Source organism: Phalacrocorax carbo, chromosome 2 (genome assembly GCF_963921805.1).
Source record: "Phalacrocorax carbo chromosome 2, bPhaCar2.1, whole genome shotgun sequence".
Classification (NCBI taxonomy): Eukaryota; Metazoa; Chordata; class Aves; order Suliformes; family Phalacrocoracidae; genus Phalacrocorax; species Phalacrocorax carbo.
Window position 1 is genome coordinate 112,525,843 of NC_087514.1, and position 19,440 is coordinate 112,545,282.

The following is a 19,440-nucleotide window of genomic DNA, read 5'->3' on the forward strand; positions in this document are numbered from 1 at the left end:
TGGAAAGATGCCACATTTTCGACACATAGTCGAGAGCAGAACCTAACCCTGACCAAATACAGCTTTTTAGTTTCCTTTTTAGAAAGAAATATTTCCTTGGTTTCATTTTGTGGATTGTTTTCATCAGTGGTATATAAAATCAGCAGTTTTATACAAAGACAATAGATTAATAGTTCAACTGCTCTGTGTTACACTCCCTGTCAGTGCAGGGGACTGTGGTGACAGTATTGATGAAGCACTACTGGGGAGCAGTGCTCAATTGCTTTTAGTGTTGTAAACACAAGACATGAAAACAAAGGTGCCCTGAAGAGTTTCTAATCTACTCCCAATGCAATCCTAAATTCTAACCTCAATTAATCCTTACTTTGTGGACAGACTTTTTGGCTCTGAGGTGATTAATTGTGAATAATTATATTGTAGCTTTCCAGTACAAATTAATGCCAACTATGAGCTGCATTAATGCCACCAAGAAAACAGTCTTCTTACATAAGTATGAACTGAGGTACCTGTCGTCTTTGTGAGCTATCATTTAGAGCTCATATAGAAAGTCACTGGAGGGTAAGAGAACTACTCCCACGCGTTTTACAAGGTGTCAAAATTGGCTCATGTCAGAGTTTGCAATTTCTGCCCTGAATCAGTCCTATCTACCACATGCACTTCTGTCCTTTCCATGTAAACACAAACCCTGCATCCTGACTGCTGGGTGCTTATTAACTCTTTTGCATCCTATGGTCACTTAGCCTTTATTTTCCTCTCAGTGTAGAAGAGAGGGAGGTTTCGGGAGCCACTGGCCTGTTGTGTAGGTCTTTGCTCTTCCCCAGTGATGATAATGATGGGAAGTAGAAGAACCTGTTTCTCTCAGGAGGGTGGTTCCTCCCTCAAATTTCTCGAGGAGTATTTCTTTATTCGTGATTGTCCTTATGTTGCTAGTTATGCTTGCTGTCAATATCCCAGCTATTTGCACAGCCAGTAACTGTGTTACTAGAAAAAAGGTGTATTTGTAAGGTTCTTATTGAGTGCAGAAGGAGCAGCTGGAGCATCCTCATAATGAAACAGAGTGTTGTGGGATAGTTTTTTAGCTAAAAATTCTGAAAAAAATTAGAGATGAAAGAACAAAAAAATTATTTTTAAACAAAATTATGTCTCAGGTGGGTTTTTTTTTCTGTCCTCTACCAAGAATTTTCCAAAATGGTGATTTTCAGCTGAAAGTCTTGCTAAGGGCTAAGCAGGATCTTAGCATTTCTTCCTTTTTATTTCCTCTTCCTTTGATGTACAGAGAGACAGTAATAAGCAGTCAAGGACTTTGCAGGAACTGCATGATGCTAAATCTGGATGTGAATGTGACTTGGGGCCAGGGGAGGAACTGGATAGGGAGGAGTGAGTGCAGAGGGAACTACTACAACTCTCTTGAGGGGCACATGCAAATTAGGCTAGGTCCACTGGCACACCAAATGACAGAGACTGTATATTTATTAAACTAATCACATGTGGTTACTGTGCTCTGCTGAGCTTGCTCTGAGAGTTCTGTTGTGCTCAGTTCTTCAAGTACAAGGGAAAAAAATGCTGCAAAAGCACTGTTTCTGCCATATTCACCAACAAGAAGCATATAAATTACTTAAATTTTCTTAGTTTTGTCCGTGCCTTGACCTACAACTTAGTAGCAATGCAAAGATACGAAGCATTACAACGTGCATTTGAATTATCACCCTTACTGATTAATACCTTGCAGAACTGCTGTCTTCTGTGAACTCAGGCAGCCATTTCTTCTTGGTTTACATTCAGTCCTGCTTTCAAGATTATCTCTGCAACTCTAGAGCCCTTAGGAAAAATAAAATTAAATTCTAGGTTTTAAAGAATAAAAGGGAGTCTAGGTGATTGTTCTTTGTGCTGAGGTCCACTGAACTGTTGATGTGGACCCTTCAGGTGTCTTGCAAGCAGAACCATTGCTGCTAGAGGCTGTCCCTTCTTTTGCAGGTTCCCTCCAGGATTATTTGTCTCCATGGCAGTTGCTGACCTAACTGGGCCTCTCTGTGGAAGAGGCAATTTGAGAGAAGGTCCAAACTTTACTTTGTTTCTTACAGTCTCATTTAGCAGTGATTTGGCTCTTTCCTGGCCATCTCATCTACCTCCATTTGGTTTTGAGGAAGGCTGTCACTTCAACTCTGTGTCTCTTTGTAAGTTCTTTGTAGCAGATGGTACCATGTGGGCTCTGGGAATCCTGGTAAGCTGAAAGCTGTGAAAGTGGTCTGTTTTTCTTGTTTCCCTACCTTGTTGAGCCTGCAACACTTGGGAGGTCAACTGATCTTATGGGTAAAATGATCTTTTTATTAATACTCTCCAAGGATAATAAAAGAAGACTCCCAGTTCAGCTCAGGGAAAGGAAAGACCATAGTGCTCATTACCCAGGAAACAGATAATTGAAAAACTGAAATCTTAACATGCTATTCCTTGCCTGAATAGCAGATTGGATGGTGGGTATGTACCAAGGCTCTGTGTAAGGATATGTCCAGCAGACCTATCTGCACGAAAATCTTATTTAGACTCCTCAGTGATATGTTTCCATCTTTTTCTGAATACAGCTGGATAAGAGTCCCCCTGGACTTGACAAGCCAGAGTTGAATTACCCAGATGAATCACTGTGGAGAAACTGAGTCATCCCATGTCTGGAGAGAACAGAGCACAGTGGCTTTGCAGAGCCTCAGGACTTTCACTATCAGAAGCAGTAAGCTGCTGTAGCTGAAACCACCAGGAAAAACATTCTGATTTTTAACAGTGAATACAGCTGTTATTCACCTTCCACTTAAGTTGTAAACTGGAAATTGCCACTCTAAATCAAAACTTGTGGAACAAACAAAACGTATAAAAATTCATATATGACACAGATATTCAGTGTATTGCAAGAAACGTCTTGATGCTTAGACGTTTCTCTTGATTTAGCACAACTAATTGTGGATGTTCTCAGCTTCTGAATCGACCCTGAAGTTCAGAGAAGGGGGAAAAAAGAGGCAATTCCTGCATATATTTCTCCACTGTGAAAATATCATCAAGTCCATTGGGGTTTTACCTGAAATTTCATCTGTATTCTGTTGTTCAAGCAACTGTATCTTACACTTTCTTTTCTTTTGGCAGGAAGTAAAATAGCAATTTCCTTATCGCCAAGTATGTTTTAATGACACACAGTGCTTGCTTCATTTTTGTAAGAGATCAATATTCTGTTTTGTGTCTATGCATATTTATGTCTCATTATTTTTCCTTATGTAGTTATGAGACTTATTTTACAGACTACAGTTAAACTATATTTTAATGTTTAAAACAATCATGGTTTGTATATGTACACACAGATATACCAGTTGCTACTACAAAAGCAGCTGCCCATGACATTGTCAAAATAAAGTAAAAGGTCAAGTGCTGCTGTTGCTAGTTTATAGAGTTAGGTGAAAATTAAGAGACTTTTTATGCTGTTGTTGGGTGACCAGAACCTGCTACTGTGGACTGCTTTACTTAATGTGTGCCTCACAGAAAGAGCTGCTTATCAGGTGTAATTGTTAGGGGTCCTGAAAAGTTCCAGCCTGGCTAGGTCTTAATTTCACGCAAACATGCTTAGCTGCCATACAGCTGTAGCATGACGTTGACTTGAAGGTGTTCTGTGGGACAATTAACGTTCATTGAAGTGCTCTTTTTGCATCAGACATGCCACTGATTCTTTGCAATTTATTAATGACCAAAGACACCAAAGATGAGATTCACCACCTACACACAGGCACCAGATGAGCCTTGCAATGTCTCACCTGGCCCCCAGTGGTTTCTCCAAACAGAGGCATGTGGTTCTGCCTGCAGTCCTGTGCCATACCTGCTGGCTCCCTGGTCCTCTTGAGCACCACATAGCATATCCAGGGGCACCAGACACATGTTTTGGAAGCCGAACCCTGCCTCTGGAGGGGCCATCCAGTTCCAGATTGCAACACCTGGATGTGAATGTCTGTATTTGAGTTGGGTCTTTCCAGGTGCTTGTGCTGAACTAGTCTGGAGGGCTAAGACAGAAACCTATCAGTCACCTGGGGGCGTCTATGGCCCTTAATGGCTCTGATCAGCCCCATCTGGGACTCTTAACCCTGGACATGGGTCTAGGAGTCCCATTTTAGCTCAGCCCTGGGCACATAGTCCCTTCCTGAGCCATGTCATAGGTGTGCAGGATGACATGCCTAGGGGACCCATGCTTCAGCTGCGTCTTCTGGTGCTCCTGTCTGGATCTCCCAGGCAGACCCTGGACCTGGTTCAAACACTAGCCAAGTCAGGGGATGTCAGTGAAGCCTCTTAAGCAGCCCCGACTCTGCCCACCTGGCCCAGACCCTGCAGGATGGCACCCATCAGTGAAGGGCATGGTTTTGCTGGGGTCACTCATGGCTCCTGGCATAGCCCCACCAAGTTAGGCAGCTGCCGTGAGGGTTGTGAGTCAGTTGTCTAAATGTTGGCATCTGTTGCCACTTTTGAGGCCCTACTGTGTCCTTCCTGGCTTCCAAATGCTGTTCAACAAAGCTGGCAGGCGCCATAGGACAGGTTATGTTTGCCATTTGTGGATGTCTTGCAGGGCATCACAAAAGACACTAGACAGCTAGGCTGAATGATTGGTTTTGGCTTTAGAGTTTTCTTAATTGCCTTCCTGACTCCACAGGTTGCACTGAAGCAATCTACATTGGCTCTAAGAGGAGGAGAGGCATCTGACTCACGTAGACAGTCATAGGTATCTTAATCTGCAGTTGAATGAAGGACATGATGAAGAAGGGGATCTTCAATATATTTTGTAATCCTGTGAAATTCATTGTATTCTGCAACACCCTCTTTCCTCTGGGAATTATTAGGCATCCCACATGCCTACTTGACCATCTTTAAACCTACTTTATGTCCTTCCCTTAGGCCCCTTATTTTACTGATCTTGTGCACAGGCTTGAGACAGAGAAAGGAATCCAGGCAATAAACAAACAAAAAATATGAGCATTAAAATTACTTGGAGTAGGAGAGATTGTTTTCCCTTAGCTGATACCCAGATTTCCTTGGTTGTTTGTGGAATCCCATACTAAACTGCAGGGGATTCTTGATACTTGTGAGACTCCTTTGCTATACAAAGTTGATGCCAAATGCTGTCCCTGTTAGATACTCTGAAGTACGCCAGACACAGGAAAGCACAATCTATACTAGTGGGAGGGAGCTTCTGCATGCCAAGAAGTAGTTGCAAAGTGCATTCAGAGGGACTACATCTGACAGGCCATCTTTTCAGGGGCATGCTTCAGATACTAGATGACCACTAAGCCAAATACAAGTAATACAATGTGCAAAGTATTTTGGGGGCTACGGGAAGGGGTTCTTTGCTGATTACCATTTTGTCCTGAAATGTATGTTTAATAATTATCTTATGTCTGAAGGTGCATTTTTCCCAGGATTAGAAGAGACATAGTGGGCTGTTAAATCTCATCTCATCCTCACTAATTTCCTAGCAGGCAGGATACCCAGGAAGACAAGGCCCTCTGTTTTTTGCTTCAAAATTATCCCTACAGGAACATCCCGGATCTATTCCGACTAATTCTTCACTTCAAAGGAGAAAGCACTGATCCAATGTTTTGCTTTTTAGATTCTACCTACTGATTGCTCCAAATATAAACTGTTGTCACACTGGGCTAGTTTTGATTACCCCTTTGATATAAACTATTATGCCTCTGCAGCTTTAGTAACTGTGCTAATTGTTTTCTCCTGGGCAGTGCTGTCAAATGGTTATTTCTGACTATTTTTAAAGCAGACTGGTATATGTTTCTTCAGGAGCCCTTTGGGATAACCAGCCCTGGGCATAGCTGACACAGCCCAGCTCTGGGATTTAACACATGGACTGAAGGTGATCCAGTTCACAACAAACAGTTCTAGACAGTTTTCCACCAGACCTGTTAATACAGAGCTTATATATGTTGTTTAAGAACGTGGTTATGGATATGCAGCTAGAGGCATAAACAGAGGCTAAGTACATGTTCAGAAAGTCTAACTTGACATTTAATATGTATAGATTATGTTTAACCATAGACTTGTAGACTCTGCACTTGCTGGCTTTGCACACCCCAAATTTTCATTAAAACCATTATCCTGGGCCCTTCTTTGAGGACATGAATATGCTTGTAGGAAGACGTAATAGGTAATGAAAGTAGGATCCTAGCTCAGGGAGGGTGAGGTTTAGTTGTGAGGCAAGAAGGTTGGGATTTCATTTAAGGAGGGTGCCAACTGTTTTCTGTTCAGTCCTCGTCTGAAACAGGGACTGTTGGTTCAGTAAAAGGGTGGGTTAGTTAAGCATCACTGCGGGCAGAGAGCTTTCTCATCTGACTACTGGGAGTCACTACTATGTGGGGCACAGCTTGCCGGTCTTAACTTTAGAGTTCATAATTTTTGGATTAGTCCAAATTATCTCAGGAGCCTGTTTGATTTGATGCAGTTTGCTTCAACTCTTCATGTTACCTAATAATCAGAATGATGACATTCTCAGTCTTGAGCCTTCTTAGTGGCTGGACCACAAATTTGGTGTTGTCCTGACAGGTACCGGGATGCCAAAACCCTCTGTTTCCAGAGAATGTTGCAAACCCAACTTTTTTCCAAGTGATGCACTAAACAAATAATTCAAAATCCAAGTCTTTTACAGCTTGTAGAAAGCAAAAAGAAGAAATATATTTCTTTAAGAAAAAGATTCCAAAATTTGGGAGACAGTTCTAAGAACTATGAGGAGACTGAGAAATGGTAAAATAGGGTACTCTGATATGCAGATATATTTCATACTGAATTACAGATTTGTCCCAGTAGCCTCTTATTTTGTTAAGCTTCACTTAATGCAATAGCCCTTTGCATTCATACTTCTGAGTTCCCTAAAAGAACTACCAGTAAATACTACCTAGAGTGTTCGCAAACAGAGACAGTACTGCCTTACATTGCAGCTAAGAACTGCACATTACAATAAAGAATGTCTTCTAGGTGATACAGAAAATGGTTTATTTTGAGGTATTTCCCTGATGTCTTAGTGATGGAATGACAAAATTAGACTTACAGCTGCATTAATAATCATCTGGTTTGAATTTCTACAGGGCAGATTATTAATTAACCTATGCTCAGGGTTCAGCATTGACAGTGATCTTGACTCTCACTTAAGTGGAGTGATTTATTTGTTTTTGGTAACAAGCACATGCTGTGCTGACCTTTCCTGTAAAGATGTATTGTGTTTACATCCTGTATGTGACGTGATAGAAAAATCAAACTCTTCTGTTGTCCCTTCAAAGCTGTGAATAAATGATGCCTGGAAAATAGGTCATCCAATTCCAGCTTTCGTGGAGGCAAGGTGGCCTTTAATTTCTGAGTGGAGGCAACGATTTTTCTAACGCATCAGGAACCAAAAGCTGATAAGACACAAACCATGTTTTTTATGGTTTTAGTAATTAAATTTTTGTAGGTCTCATCAGTATTCCAGCCAACAGTGCTGTGACTCTTTGTCTTAATTCCAGTGCTAAGACATGCTTAAATACTGTTCTTTAAAAAGAAAACCAAAAGTAGCCATACCCAAGAATCAGTGGTACTGAAAAAGGTTAATGCTGCTGTAAAGGTGTGTGAGACCTATGGCTGTAGATGACAGGATCCTGAAACACTGAGCCTCCTTATCTCACTGGGTGCATGTGTATTTACTGGCTACATAACACTGACCATATAATAAGACCAGAGAGTAGAAAAGGGGAGCTGACAGTGGCACTGACTGTATGCTACGGTGTTCAGAGTAACTAGTTGTTTGGGACATCACTATAGGCACCTATGTCAGTTGTCCTTGTGAGGGACGTTGTTTTGGGTTGTTAGCATGCCTCCCTTGCTCTTGTGTGCAGTTTAACAGGATTGCCTTACAGATTTCTGGAAATTTGTATGTTGAGTTTGACCAGGTAAGATAAGAGTAGTGATTTCTGGTGCTGGAGTCCGCTGAGAATGTGTCCGCTGTTATCAAACAACCTGATTGTCAGAAGCTTGCTATTAAGTGTGCTATTGAGATAGCGTACTCTCTGGAGTTTTCTTGCATATTATAAAACTCTGACTAATTTTGCTGCCTCATGTAGAACAAATAAAAGAAATTATGAAAAGGTAAAGGAAGCATCAGTGCTCTCTTAGGAGATCTCATTTCAGAGGAGCACAACATCTGCAAAAAGACACCAACTTTTCATTCTTCTTCAAGCAGCTGCATCTCAATTAACAAAATTTGTGGCCTTACTGACGATGCTTGGAGCAGTGGTTTTGGAGCCACCAGATTCTTTCATATGATAGACCAGAAAGGAGAAAAGATGTATCAGTAAGCATCAGGAAGGGGGAATATTAAATATGTGGCAGTCTTAAAAACAGTGCTTTTTAAAACCACGATGGTTTGCCATGGTTTGCAAGGTGTGCAGAGCTACCAATGCAGTATTTTAATCCTGTGAATATTAATTAGTCTGTTAGGTGAAAAAAGTGTACCTACCCTTACTAATAGCAGGTTTACTATAGTAAAATGTGTATACCAGAGGCACATTTTGCATAATTCACAGGACTGAGGACTTCTGACACAGATTTTTATTTCTGGTATTTTATAGAAAGGTCTAATTCTGTTGCCATTGAAATGGAGATGTTTGCCCTCAAATTCAATAGGAGCTGGCCCTTGCCCATGGGTGCTTTAATGTCACGTGTCATACAACATTTGCTAATGAGGGAACATTCATATGGCTCTATGCTGCTTCGGTGTTTCAGTGGCTTGTGACCTGTTAATAACTTGAGGGAGATTTGTGCTAATATTAGTCTTATGAATGAATTGTCAGAATTCATAACAGCACATATAGCAAAATATTTGCATCATGATTTACTGCTTTGACTTCTTCTATGATTTCCTAAGCAGTGGTTGCTGATGACTCACGACGCTAACCATCTACAGTAGATCTCATAGTGGTTTAGGGTACCGATCATAAAACTGCACAACAGTACAGTTATAAACATGGTGTTTGAGCAATGCCTGTCCCTGACATGCCATTCATGGTGTGCTAGTTAGTGACAAAATGGCACGCGTATGAGTAAATATATGCCATTTACTGGACATGAGGACAGCTAACAGGGTTCTGAGCCTTCCAGCTGCAGTTTGCTGCTTCTGAAACAGAAATTCTTCAATAACTAAAAATTGTTATTGCATGGGCAGCTGTTCAGCTGGACCACGATGAAGAATTGAGTTGCTGTGAGTATCTACTTCCCATTTTCACCACAAGTTATACTAGGCTATACTAGTGGTCAGGCCAGAGAAGATTATTTCTATACCTTCATGTGGCTTCTCAGAGTACAAGGCATCCTCCCAGGAGGAGACTGGTATGCATAAAAGGGGAACTTCCCTCCTCTTTCTGCTGCATGTTTACTGGTACTCCTTTTTAGATCTTAGAGCGAGAAATTCTGCCCCTGGGTTCAATCTCCTTTCATCTGTGGCAGTGTTGTTCACTTAATGCCTTGCTCCATGGAAAGCTGTCAACTTCTGTCGTCTCTCTACCTCCCATTCCAGTACAGAAAGAAGTAGAAAAAAGTCAGCTTTTGAAGTGTGTTAGGATGCTACCATGTTGTGTAGGATGATAAAATGTGTTGTTATGATGCGTTAGGGTGTCACTTTTTACTAAGCAGTATGAAGATGTGCATGTATATATTTTCTTAAGGGACACAACATCAAGCTACCACTACTTTCAGAACTTTCTATTGTGTTGTAAGTAATTAAGCCTGAGGTTTAATCCACCGATTACTCAACCCGTGCCTGTCTGGCTCCTGCTTTGATATGTAAATTTGATCCTGAACCAAGGGAAGGGTTTGCTTATCCTCAGAGCATCAAATACAGTCCCAAACCAGAGACAGATTGGTGGTCTGAGTGCTGCTGTGCTCTTGCTGTTATTCAGCAGCTTCTCAGATATCACCCTGGTGGGTCTATACCTGTGCTCAACATTTAGTTGATTAATGGATTTATGTTCAAAAAAGAGTTTTGTTTCAGAGCAAAATAGTGAAAAAGCAACCTTCTGTTTGTTGAATCCATAAAGTGCATTCAGTCTGCCCACTCGGGCATTTTTACCTTCTAAATACTTTAATATATCCAGGACCTTAAAACTGTTGTTCTCTTCTTATGGTGCATTGCAGTTTGGGGGCTTTTGATCCTGTTCTAAAAGCCTCCAGTTCCCTGCAGGGAGCTGGGAGAGGCAAGTGAATTTGGTGGATGTAATCTGCAGGTGTGTGTACTGGGGAGGCAAGTGAGTATTTTTTGAGAACCACTGTTTGGATTTAATGTGGCTCAGGTAGATGGATTCTAAGCTCCAGATGGTCCCTTTCAACCTGAATTTCTTATGATTCTCTGTGTCTGAACACTCTGAACATCACTGCCGCTGATAGCAAATCCTTTACTGACATCAGAAGTCGTTTGACTTAAGCAGAGTCACAACAGCTTATACCAGTTGAGACTCTGCCTTCTAAAGTATTCACACATGCAGCATTTTGGGGTCTAACTTTCACACAAAAAATATGAGAAAAACTCCAAAGCAGTCAGTCATATTTTGCAGCTGATTTTTCCATATGGTGTAGCTGTATGTGAGAAAATGTGACTGCAAGCTGATATTCCTATAGTTTCCAACTACTTAAATAAAAAAAAATTGAAGGATATTGGGAACCAATTAATGTGGAGTGTTTCAAAAATCTTCAGGCTATTGAAGGTGACTTAGACAACAGCTTTTTAGCAATAAAGTATGTGCTATAGTGTAGCACAGATTTTATTGTAAATCCTTGGAGCTGCAAAGTCCAACTTGTGATACAGTCAGAGATAAAGCAACCTGTTTTGTTTTGTCTATTCTGAGATTTTCAAAGGCTGTTGTTATAAAATAAAGATCGTCTTGATGTATTTGCCAAACAAACAGTTGAGATTTCACAGCAGACTGCAAGATGCGCTAGCCAGGCTAAGCAGAATAACTAATGCTATTGGATTTTAGTAGTTATTTGGTAGCAAAATATTAAAATGTTAAAACACTTGTCAAAATGTTTGCAAAAGAAGTAAGCCATTTATGTAAGGGCATGGATTTTCTGCAAATGTAGACTATCCTCATTTGAGTGGTTTCAAGCGGATGTGATTATACTTCTTTGCGTTTCAGGTTAGGACATTGGCCAGGCTGACTTGAATGGGACCTTGGCTGTAAAATAAACCAGTCTTTCTTTGGCTGGAATTCTTCCCTGTGCAGATGACTGATAAAATAAAACCAGAAATTTTAGCCTAGAGAGTACACTATGCATAACATCTCGGCCAGGTCACCTTTTCTGTATGAACCTATGCGTGTTTGCAATATGTGACACTATTCATCAGATACCTACTGAAATTGCTTTTTATTGTTTGACATACTGCATGCATGTTTCAAGGTATAACATGTAACTGAAATGTGTTTTCAATACCATAACTGAAATGTGTTTTAACTTCCTTGCCTTTTGGGTTTTTTTTTTTCCCCCCTTTTCTAGGCAGAGGGTTCCAGGCTCCAGAGAGAACTGAGGGGATATTTAGCAGCCATCAAAGGTGATTTTTAAGTTTTACATCATGTTTTCATAAAGCAAGCTTTTTTAAAAAAATTGAGACAAGTAGGCTTGTTTAATGTATACAGAGACAAATACAAGTAATATTGCTTCTGTCATTACTAGTCCACATTTCTGCTTTGGATCTGGCATAGGCTTTTTAGCCTGTTGCTGGGGATTCTGCACCTTTGACACCAACCCATGTGTGTACAGTCTTGCATTCACAGCTCATCCTTGGCTGTCCTTTGTGTGCAGGACTGCTGCCCAGATTTTCACATTGCATGTGTTTTGAGCACCCAAAAAATCTATGCATCTTGTTACTTGTCTTTGCCAATGCTAGAATATGAAATACCCCATGCAAGGCAAGGGATTTCTTGACCTCCACAACAGTAACATTTCCGGGTATTACTAGTTGGATGATGATCTCCTCCCTCCAAAACCACGCTCCCTGTGATGACGTGATTTCTCATGTATTTTTGCCTGCTTAATCCTTTTTTACATTTAAAAATCAAATGTGATCTCTTTCAATGCTACATTGAAAATCCAAGTAGCAGAAGCTCACCGGTTAGTGCTTAAATATCACAGATCAAGTAAGCAGCCATTTAAATCCTACTGGAAATTCATAAATCCAGCACACTCAACTTAGCACCGTACAGTATTCTCTTTCTTGTACCGCCTCTCTCTGGAGGAGTTTAAGGCCAGGTGCTAAAGGGAAGGCAGTAAGAGTTGGTGACTGACAGAGAGACAGTAATGGCTTCTTGAGATAAATATGTGTATATATATATATATGTGATAAATATATATGTCTGTATATATATGTGCATATATTTTTAACTTGGCACGAGTCCAGTAGGGAAAATGTTACAAGCCAGTATTAACATCCCTGGAAATCACTGTTCCATAATAAAGCTTCAGCAGCTGTTGGCAGGCAGGGAAGAAACCTCTTATTTGGTTGGAATTATAAAATGGGGGGGAAAGCAGTAGCTTAATGTCTTTGACCATCTATTTTCTGGGTGGGCTGGGCAAGGAAAATCCTATACCAGACGAGGTATTTTGCCTTGTAGGGATTTGAACAATGTCTTTTGTTCTTAGAGGAAATGTCAGCATCGGTCATTTGTTTGGAACCCATTGGATGCTGGTTTTACATTCTTATTTTTCAGTCATCCCTTCCCCACTCCCATTATCAGATGGAAACTAAGAAGCAGCGTGATGAGGTGGTTTGTTGGCCAGATGGCTTTTCTGTCATGTAGGCTGACTGTTTAAATGCTGCTTTGATTTCCATGTTGGTGACAACAATCCTCCTGTCTGTTTCATTTTCTTTCTTTCTCTCTCTTCTTTTCCTAGTACTTTGTGCATTCGTGGTCCTTTTGCTGGTTTACTGTCTAGTGGGCTACTCTTTGCACTGAGTTTTGTTTTTAACTTGCTTTTCTGTTCATCATCTTTTTCTTGTTGCAGCCTGTAAGTCCATATTTGAAAATAATTTGGACTGGCTTTCATACTGAGAATGAAGAGTGTTTGCTAACACCTCAGTATCTTCATGTCTTAAAAAAGACCCAGTCATAAGCAGCTTGCAAACACCTTTAAAATGTTATTCTCCAAAGCCAACAAGCCACCAGTGGGCATCCTTGGCACACATGTTGGCACACCTTCATGCTGTGGAGTGGGAGGACAGCCCAAGACCGTAGTCCACAAAGACAGCTCTGGCTGGGGCTTCCCCAAAGCTGACTAGCTCAGCAGTGGCAAAGGCTCTTCCAGATTTTGAATTGCAGAAGCAAAGCCAGCAACTGCTATGGCCTCTTTGCTGCTATTCTTTCAAGGACTGCCATCATTAAAACATTTTGGGGTGGCTCTGCACAAAAGCATGGGAACCCCTGAATTTAGCCACTGGAGTGGAATTTCTGCAGCTAGGACATCTGAGCCTTGGAGGCATGCTGTCATCAGGGGCTCGTTTTGCAGGGAACAAGTTCAGTATATCATTGGAAAATAATGCACTTGACATCCTTGTACCCTTACAGATGTGAGAAAAGCATTTCATTTGAAAGGGTTTCAGGAACTGGCAAGATAGCTGACTTTAAAAGCATTTTATGAAGTGGTTATGTTGTGAACTCTAATAATAAGTTTCATTTTGCTGTGTGGCTTTTGACTGATTGGGTATTGGAAGTCAGAAGTATGAGATCTAGGCACAATTTAAGCAAGGAATTGTCAACTGAGCCTTCTTATAACCCTCTATCCCTTCATTTTAATATACTTAACAGTTTGAGGTTTAGTATCATACATTCTTAAAAGAAAAGAATTTTTGCTGTATTCAGACTCCTCTCTCAGGAATGCTTCCTAGTCTTAGCTGGAACTTGATCTTTACTGCTGGTTACTCAAGGACTCAGAGGAACCATGTCATAAAGCTGTTGAACTTGTGAATGGCTTTTATGTGCTGCTTTATTTCACATATAGTTTCATATCATTAAGCATGATAGTTTAATGTCTGCTATGTATCAGTGGTGTTTATACTGACGAGACTGTGTACTATTCCCCATCTCATGCCTCAGTCTTCTGTCTCTTCCAGTCTCCTTGGCAACGTGTATCTGGGTTGTCTACTTCATGATTTATTTTTTTAAGCTTTTGAGAGCTGTTGGTGACTTGAACAGTTCTGTGGGCCAAGTGCTAAAGAAACCCTAAATCAGCCTCCTGTTCTCTACCCTGAGCTCTTTACAAGTACCATTAGAGATAGGGAGATACAGACCTGGATCTGTATAGAGGCAGCAAGGTGGCAGAGGTGAAAAGGAATCCTTCACCATGAAAACGAAGAACCATACTTTTCAAGTGACTTAACATAGTGAGAAATAATAACTGGTCTAGAGGAAGGGAAGGAGAGGTTTTGGAGGTCTGTAAGCAGTTCTGCTGCCTAGTTGTCAGTCTGTGACTGACAGAACTGCACATATCCTACACACGAATCTTAAAATAATGTAATTTCTTAGAAGCAATAAACTATTCATCATCTTTCTGTAAAATTTAGTAATGACTTATGAAAGGGTTGTATTCTTCCAGTGGAATCTCTAATGGATAACTCGCAATATCAGATACAACCCTTATGGCAGGATAGGTTATTTCCCTGGAGAACCTCACATGAAGCTCTCTTCCCCACTCAAATAATTAAATATCAAGAGCCAGACCAATGTACTTTGCTCCGTCAGGAAAATGGAATTTTCTCCGTGATTCAGTCTAGATTTCCCTGCCGGGGAGTGAAGAAACCCCATAGTATATGGGTCCTATGGTCAACATGGAGTCCCAGGCCAGTCTGAATCTCCATGGGAGCCTGAATACACTGGAATTGTGATGGCAAAGTCACCTACACTCTGCTGTCTCTAGGGCACTGGAATGGGAACGTATCTGCACTGCCACCCCTAGGATGCCTACCACCTGGGCACCTCCAGGAGTCCTTCAGGGTTCCAGGGACAGGGGTTCTTTCCCATAGAAAGAGGGCTGATTTAATGAAAGAGCCTCAGACTTCAGTAACTGGATTATTTAGCATCATTTTTGCTCAGCAATTCAATTATTTTGGCATTTGTAGTTATGAAATAAGTGACCCAATTATTAAGAAGGAGCAGTACTAAATGAAACAATAGATATTAAATATAAATTTCTAGCTGTTCATTGGCAGTAAGAATTCTTTTCACATTTCTTAGTACTTTAATGACGTGCTTTAAATAAGTCATCTTTCTCAGTGACAGCAGTTAAAAACAGCAGAGATAGACAGCTTGCAGTCTATGGCTGACACTAATCCTCTTTAGTGCTGAATAATGCATAAAAGGTATCAGTGCTTAACCAATAATTCTGTGTGAAAACCAGCCAAATAAAAAATCATTGGACATTGTAGGTTTGTGCCTACAGGTGTGAAAAAAGAATGGGAAGCCACCAGACTGGTATTTACCTGTGCACTTACGTGGGGTATTGCAGTAAAGCTAGTATAAATGCAGTATTAGGGGAGTAGGACGGATGTTTTTGGTCTGTGGAAATTTCAGACTGAAGCCCCTGATGGAGGAAGCCAAGTACTGTAATGCTCACTTGCCTCGTGCTGCAGCTGGATTTGATTGATGTTTTTACAGGAATCTGGTAGAACGAAGGAATACCAGATTCTCAGAACTGAAACAAGTGTAAAAGTCGGTGCAACTTTGATATGACTCAAGTGTGGGATATTGTGGCTTTTACTTATTCTCTTCAGCAGATATATGCCTGAGTCCTGTAGTACTTAAAAAAAAAAGAAAGTCTGCATAAGAAAATGTGCTTTACCCAAGCCTGGTCTGTGACTGAGCTGAATGCAAGCTGCAGGAGGGATTAGAGAGCAGCTGTGCTAGCATGCCTGCCACAGGAACCTATGTGGGAGGCTTAGCACGCAGCGTGCTTCAGGGCAGAAGTTCAGGTATCAGAAAGGATCAAGTGTGAGCAGGGCAAACCTTCCTGGTCTGTGCGTTCACCCTGAGTAGACAGAAGCAACCTTCTTAAGTACAGCAGTACTGTGCTGGTTTTGCTGTACCTCCTGAGCTGATTAATTTGCAGAGGTATTAAAGATTTTAAATGAGTCTTGCCTAGGAAAATATGTGAAGATCATATGTATTTTGCTTTAATCTGGCATATTCTAGGCAAAAAAGCCCCTTCATTCAGGAACCCTTTCTTAGCTAATGATGCATCATCCTAAGCATTAACCACAAAGGAGAAATGAAAGAAGTGTGTCTTCAGTTCATGTGCTATACCAATCCTCTAAGCTGAGCTTTGTCATTAAAAAGCATCCCAAGACAATCCCTGAAGAGATAAATTATTCTGTTTGGCACAGCACCTTTGGATTTAAGGGTGGAAGCTGTTACTCTCTGAATACCAGGATTTCCTTTGTACTTGTTCTCCCCCTTTCCCATGCCATTCTCTCCCTTGAACCCAAGGTCTGAGAACAGCCATCTACTTTCAGCTTTTTCAGTATCTGTTGTCATGTCCTACCCATTCCATAGACCACCATTTTTATATTAGGAATTATGCATCATTACATTTATTTTCCTGTCATATCTCCAGTCTGTGTTTTGGAGTGCATGGTGGAGTAGCTACTGACTAGGTCAAGTCTGCTCTTTGAGACATTCAAGTTTCAAATGAATTCTCCTCTTCCACTCCTAAATGCTTCTTTGTTCAGAAAACAGAAATATCAAAGTTATTCCTAAATTCAGCCACTGAGCAGTTAAATCTGAAGATCACACTAGAGACATTTTCAAGACAGCACAGATTTGCTGCAGCAAACAGACTTTGGCTGGAGAAAAAATGTGGTTTTTTAAAGAAAAATTAATGCTAGGTAAAAAAATCAGCAGTATTGTTTAGATTTTGCAAAGCAGTTGAAATAAAGTAATTTTTAAATTACTGATTCTGAACTGACACTTAACATGTTAGGTGATATGAGTTTTGTTTCACCGGATTCGGAATAATTTTCAACATCTATTGTTTTGTGGTCCATCAAAACAGGAAGGCAAACCCAAATGCCTTCACTGAGGGCAGTAATTTATTCACTGGGGTCAAACTGACCTCACTGAAGATAGATTTAGGCTTTCTTGTGATTTCATTGAAGCTACTTTACATTTAAGCCAGCTCCTTTGTGTCTTACAGAGCAATAACCATCCATAGTCCTTGTTCTTGTTTCACCTGTGGTAGCAAGAGCTCCAAAGGTGACTGATGCAGTTTGGCTCAGTGCACTTCTCTGTGCTGCAAGTGTACATCAGTGCTGGGCTCCGCATATTTTAAACCTAGTGGGTGCGCATGCAAGATAATTCTTCATAAAACCAGGTCCGTTACGTCACTCTCCCCAGGTTCAGGCATCTCTTTTCCCTAGACTTGTGGACACTGCCTCAGCTCTTGCCAGTCCTTTGCTTTGTTATTTGCATACTTTTAGGTCACCATCATTATTGTGGGCACAAGAATAACAAGCTGCTTTTTCCTAACCGCTCACTTTACATGTGAAAGCTTCTGAGACTTAAATATCTTTGAAAAGAAGGAAAAACAGAAATCCTGAGATATATTCTGCCTATGTGTGACCTCTCCATTCTGGGGAGCACTTTTGGTTAGCCCAGACCCCTTCTAGCTTTTCTCCTAAGTCTGTTTTTATAGCCAGCAATTCCCATAAATCTCTGCCATTTTAACTGTACCACCCTGGAGATGCCTCCTTTTCCACACAGAGGAATATGGCACTTATTGTGAGCAAGGTAGGAAACTGTTCTGTACGTTGGAAGAGCTGTGAATAACCAAAGGCAGGTTTCCATTTGATTGCCTTCTCAGTGCTAGTCTTTCAGGCAGGTATTAAATGTCTTTATTGGGCAGGACCTCCCTCTGAGTTGTTATTCATGTTCAGATATGTTTAGTTCAGAATAGAGAATGGAATCCCCAATCTGATAGAAACCTTTTTCCTGCATATAAATGTGGGTTAATCCTTCTGTGAGGGACATTTCTTGTTAACCTTGGGGAGCTGGGTAAAAATAAAGGTTTTGTTTCAACTCTTGAATTTGATGCTCTAAAAGTGCCAGTGGGAACAGTATAGTAGGTACATGTGGATCAAAATAAAGATATTTAGCAACTGTTTCTTGTAGTTTTCAGTTATATGTTCCTCCTGTCTAATTACAGGCATGCAAGATGCCTCAAAGAAGCTTACAGAGTCTCTTCACGAAGTGTACGAGCCAGATTGGTACGGACGAGAAGACGTGAAAATGATCGGAGAGGTAGGATGTGTGGAAAGAGGAAAAAAGTATTTTGGCTGCAAAAGGATTAATCTGAGCTGTTGAGGAGAAGTGTATATCCCAAATTTTTCTTAATTTTTCATTGCACATTAAATCCTGTTTTCTGAGCATATAAATTATTAGTCTTGTCAACTGCACCTCCTGCTGACCAGATGCCTCATTTGTAATGCCTGTTTTATGACTAGCTGGTGCAAGCACCCACTAAGATCAGCATCAGTGTGAGCAGAATTGGTCCTGATAGCAACTGATTGACAGTTTATACAAAGTATCTTATATGCAGTTTTACAGTTGGGATTCTCTATTCAATTGAATGTCAAAAATTATCAAATCTGCTTATCCTTGTGTACTATGTAACAACTGTTGAGCCAGTCGCACTAAACAGGATATCTGACGGGACATTCACAGAATCACAGAATGGTAGGGGTTGGAGGGGACCTCTGGAGATCATCTTGTCCAACCCCCCTGCTTGAGCAGGGACACCTAGAGCAGGGGGCACAGGAACATGTCCAGGCGGGTTTTGAATATCTTCAGGGAAGAACTGGGCAGCCTGTTCCACTGCTCTGTCACCCTCACAGGAAAGAAGTTTTTCCTCATATTCAGGTGGAACTTCCTGTGTTCCAGCTTGTGCCCATTGACCCTTGTCCTGTTGCTGGGCACCACTGAAAAGAGTCCGGCCCCATCCTCTTGACGCCCACCCTTTGGATATTTATAAGTATTGACAAGATCCCCCCTCAGTCTTCTCTTCTCCAGGCTTAACGGACCGAGGTCTCTCAGCCTTTCCTCATAAGAGAGGAAAATTCACCTCTTTCTGACAAGAATCTGGAATTTAGGGGCAAATTAGGCTGCAGGGCACTATTCATTTTAGGTTTTTTAGCTTCCTCCAGTGATTAGAGAAGAATAGGCTTTTCTAGAGGACGCTGCAGGAATTTGACTTGAGGTGGTCTGAATTGCGTGCTTAAACAGCCTTAATTCTGGGGGAGTCTGTCAGCAAATGTGCTGGTGGCAACAAGAAAGTGCAAACTGTTATCAGTGCAGCTTTTACCTGCATTCAGTTTGCAAGGCCTCCTGGTAAATACGATTAACAAGAAACTGG

At 41.0% G+C, this 19,440-nt stretch overlaps 1 protein-coding gene across 4 annotated transcripts in view; it reads left to right on the forward strand.

Moving 5' to 3' along the window:
- The window catches only part of AMPH (amphiphysin), a 124,756-nt gene that overhangs the window by 59,728 nt on the left and 45,588 nt on the right, over positions 1 to 19,440 (forward strand). For all 4 annotated transcript variants that reach the window (XM_064443873.1, XM_064443874.1, XM_064443876.1 and 1 more), the window contains exons 3-4: positions 11,542 to 11,596; positions 18,235 to 18,329. In XM_064443873.1, coding sequence (XP_064299943.1) covers positions 11,542 to 11,596; positions 18,235 to 18,329 — 150 coding nt within the window. The remainder of the gene's footprint in view (positions 1 to 11,541; positions 11,597 to 18,234; positions 18,330 to 19,440) is intronic.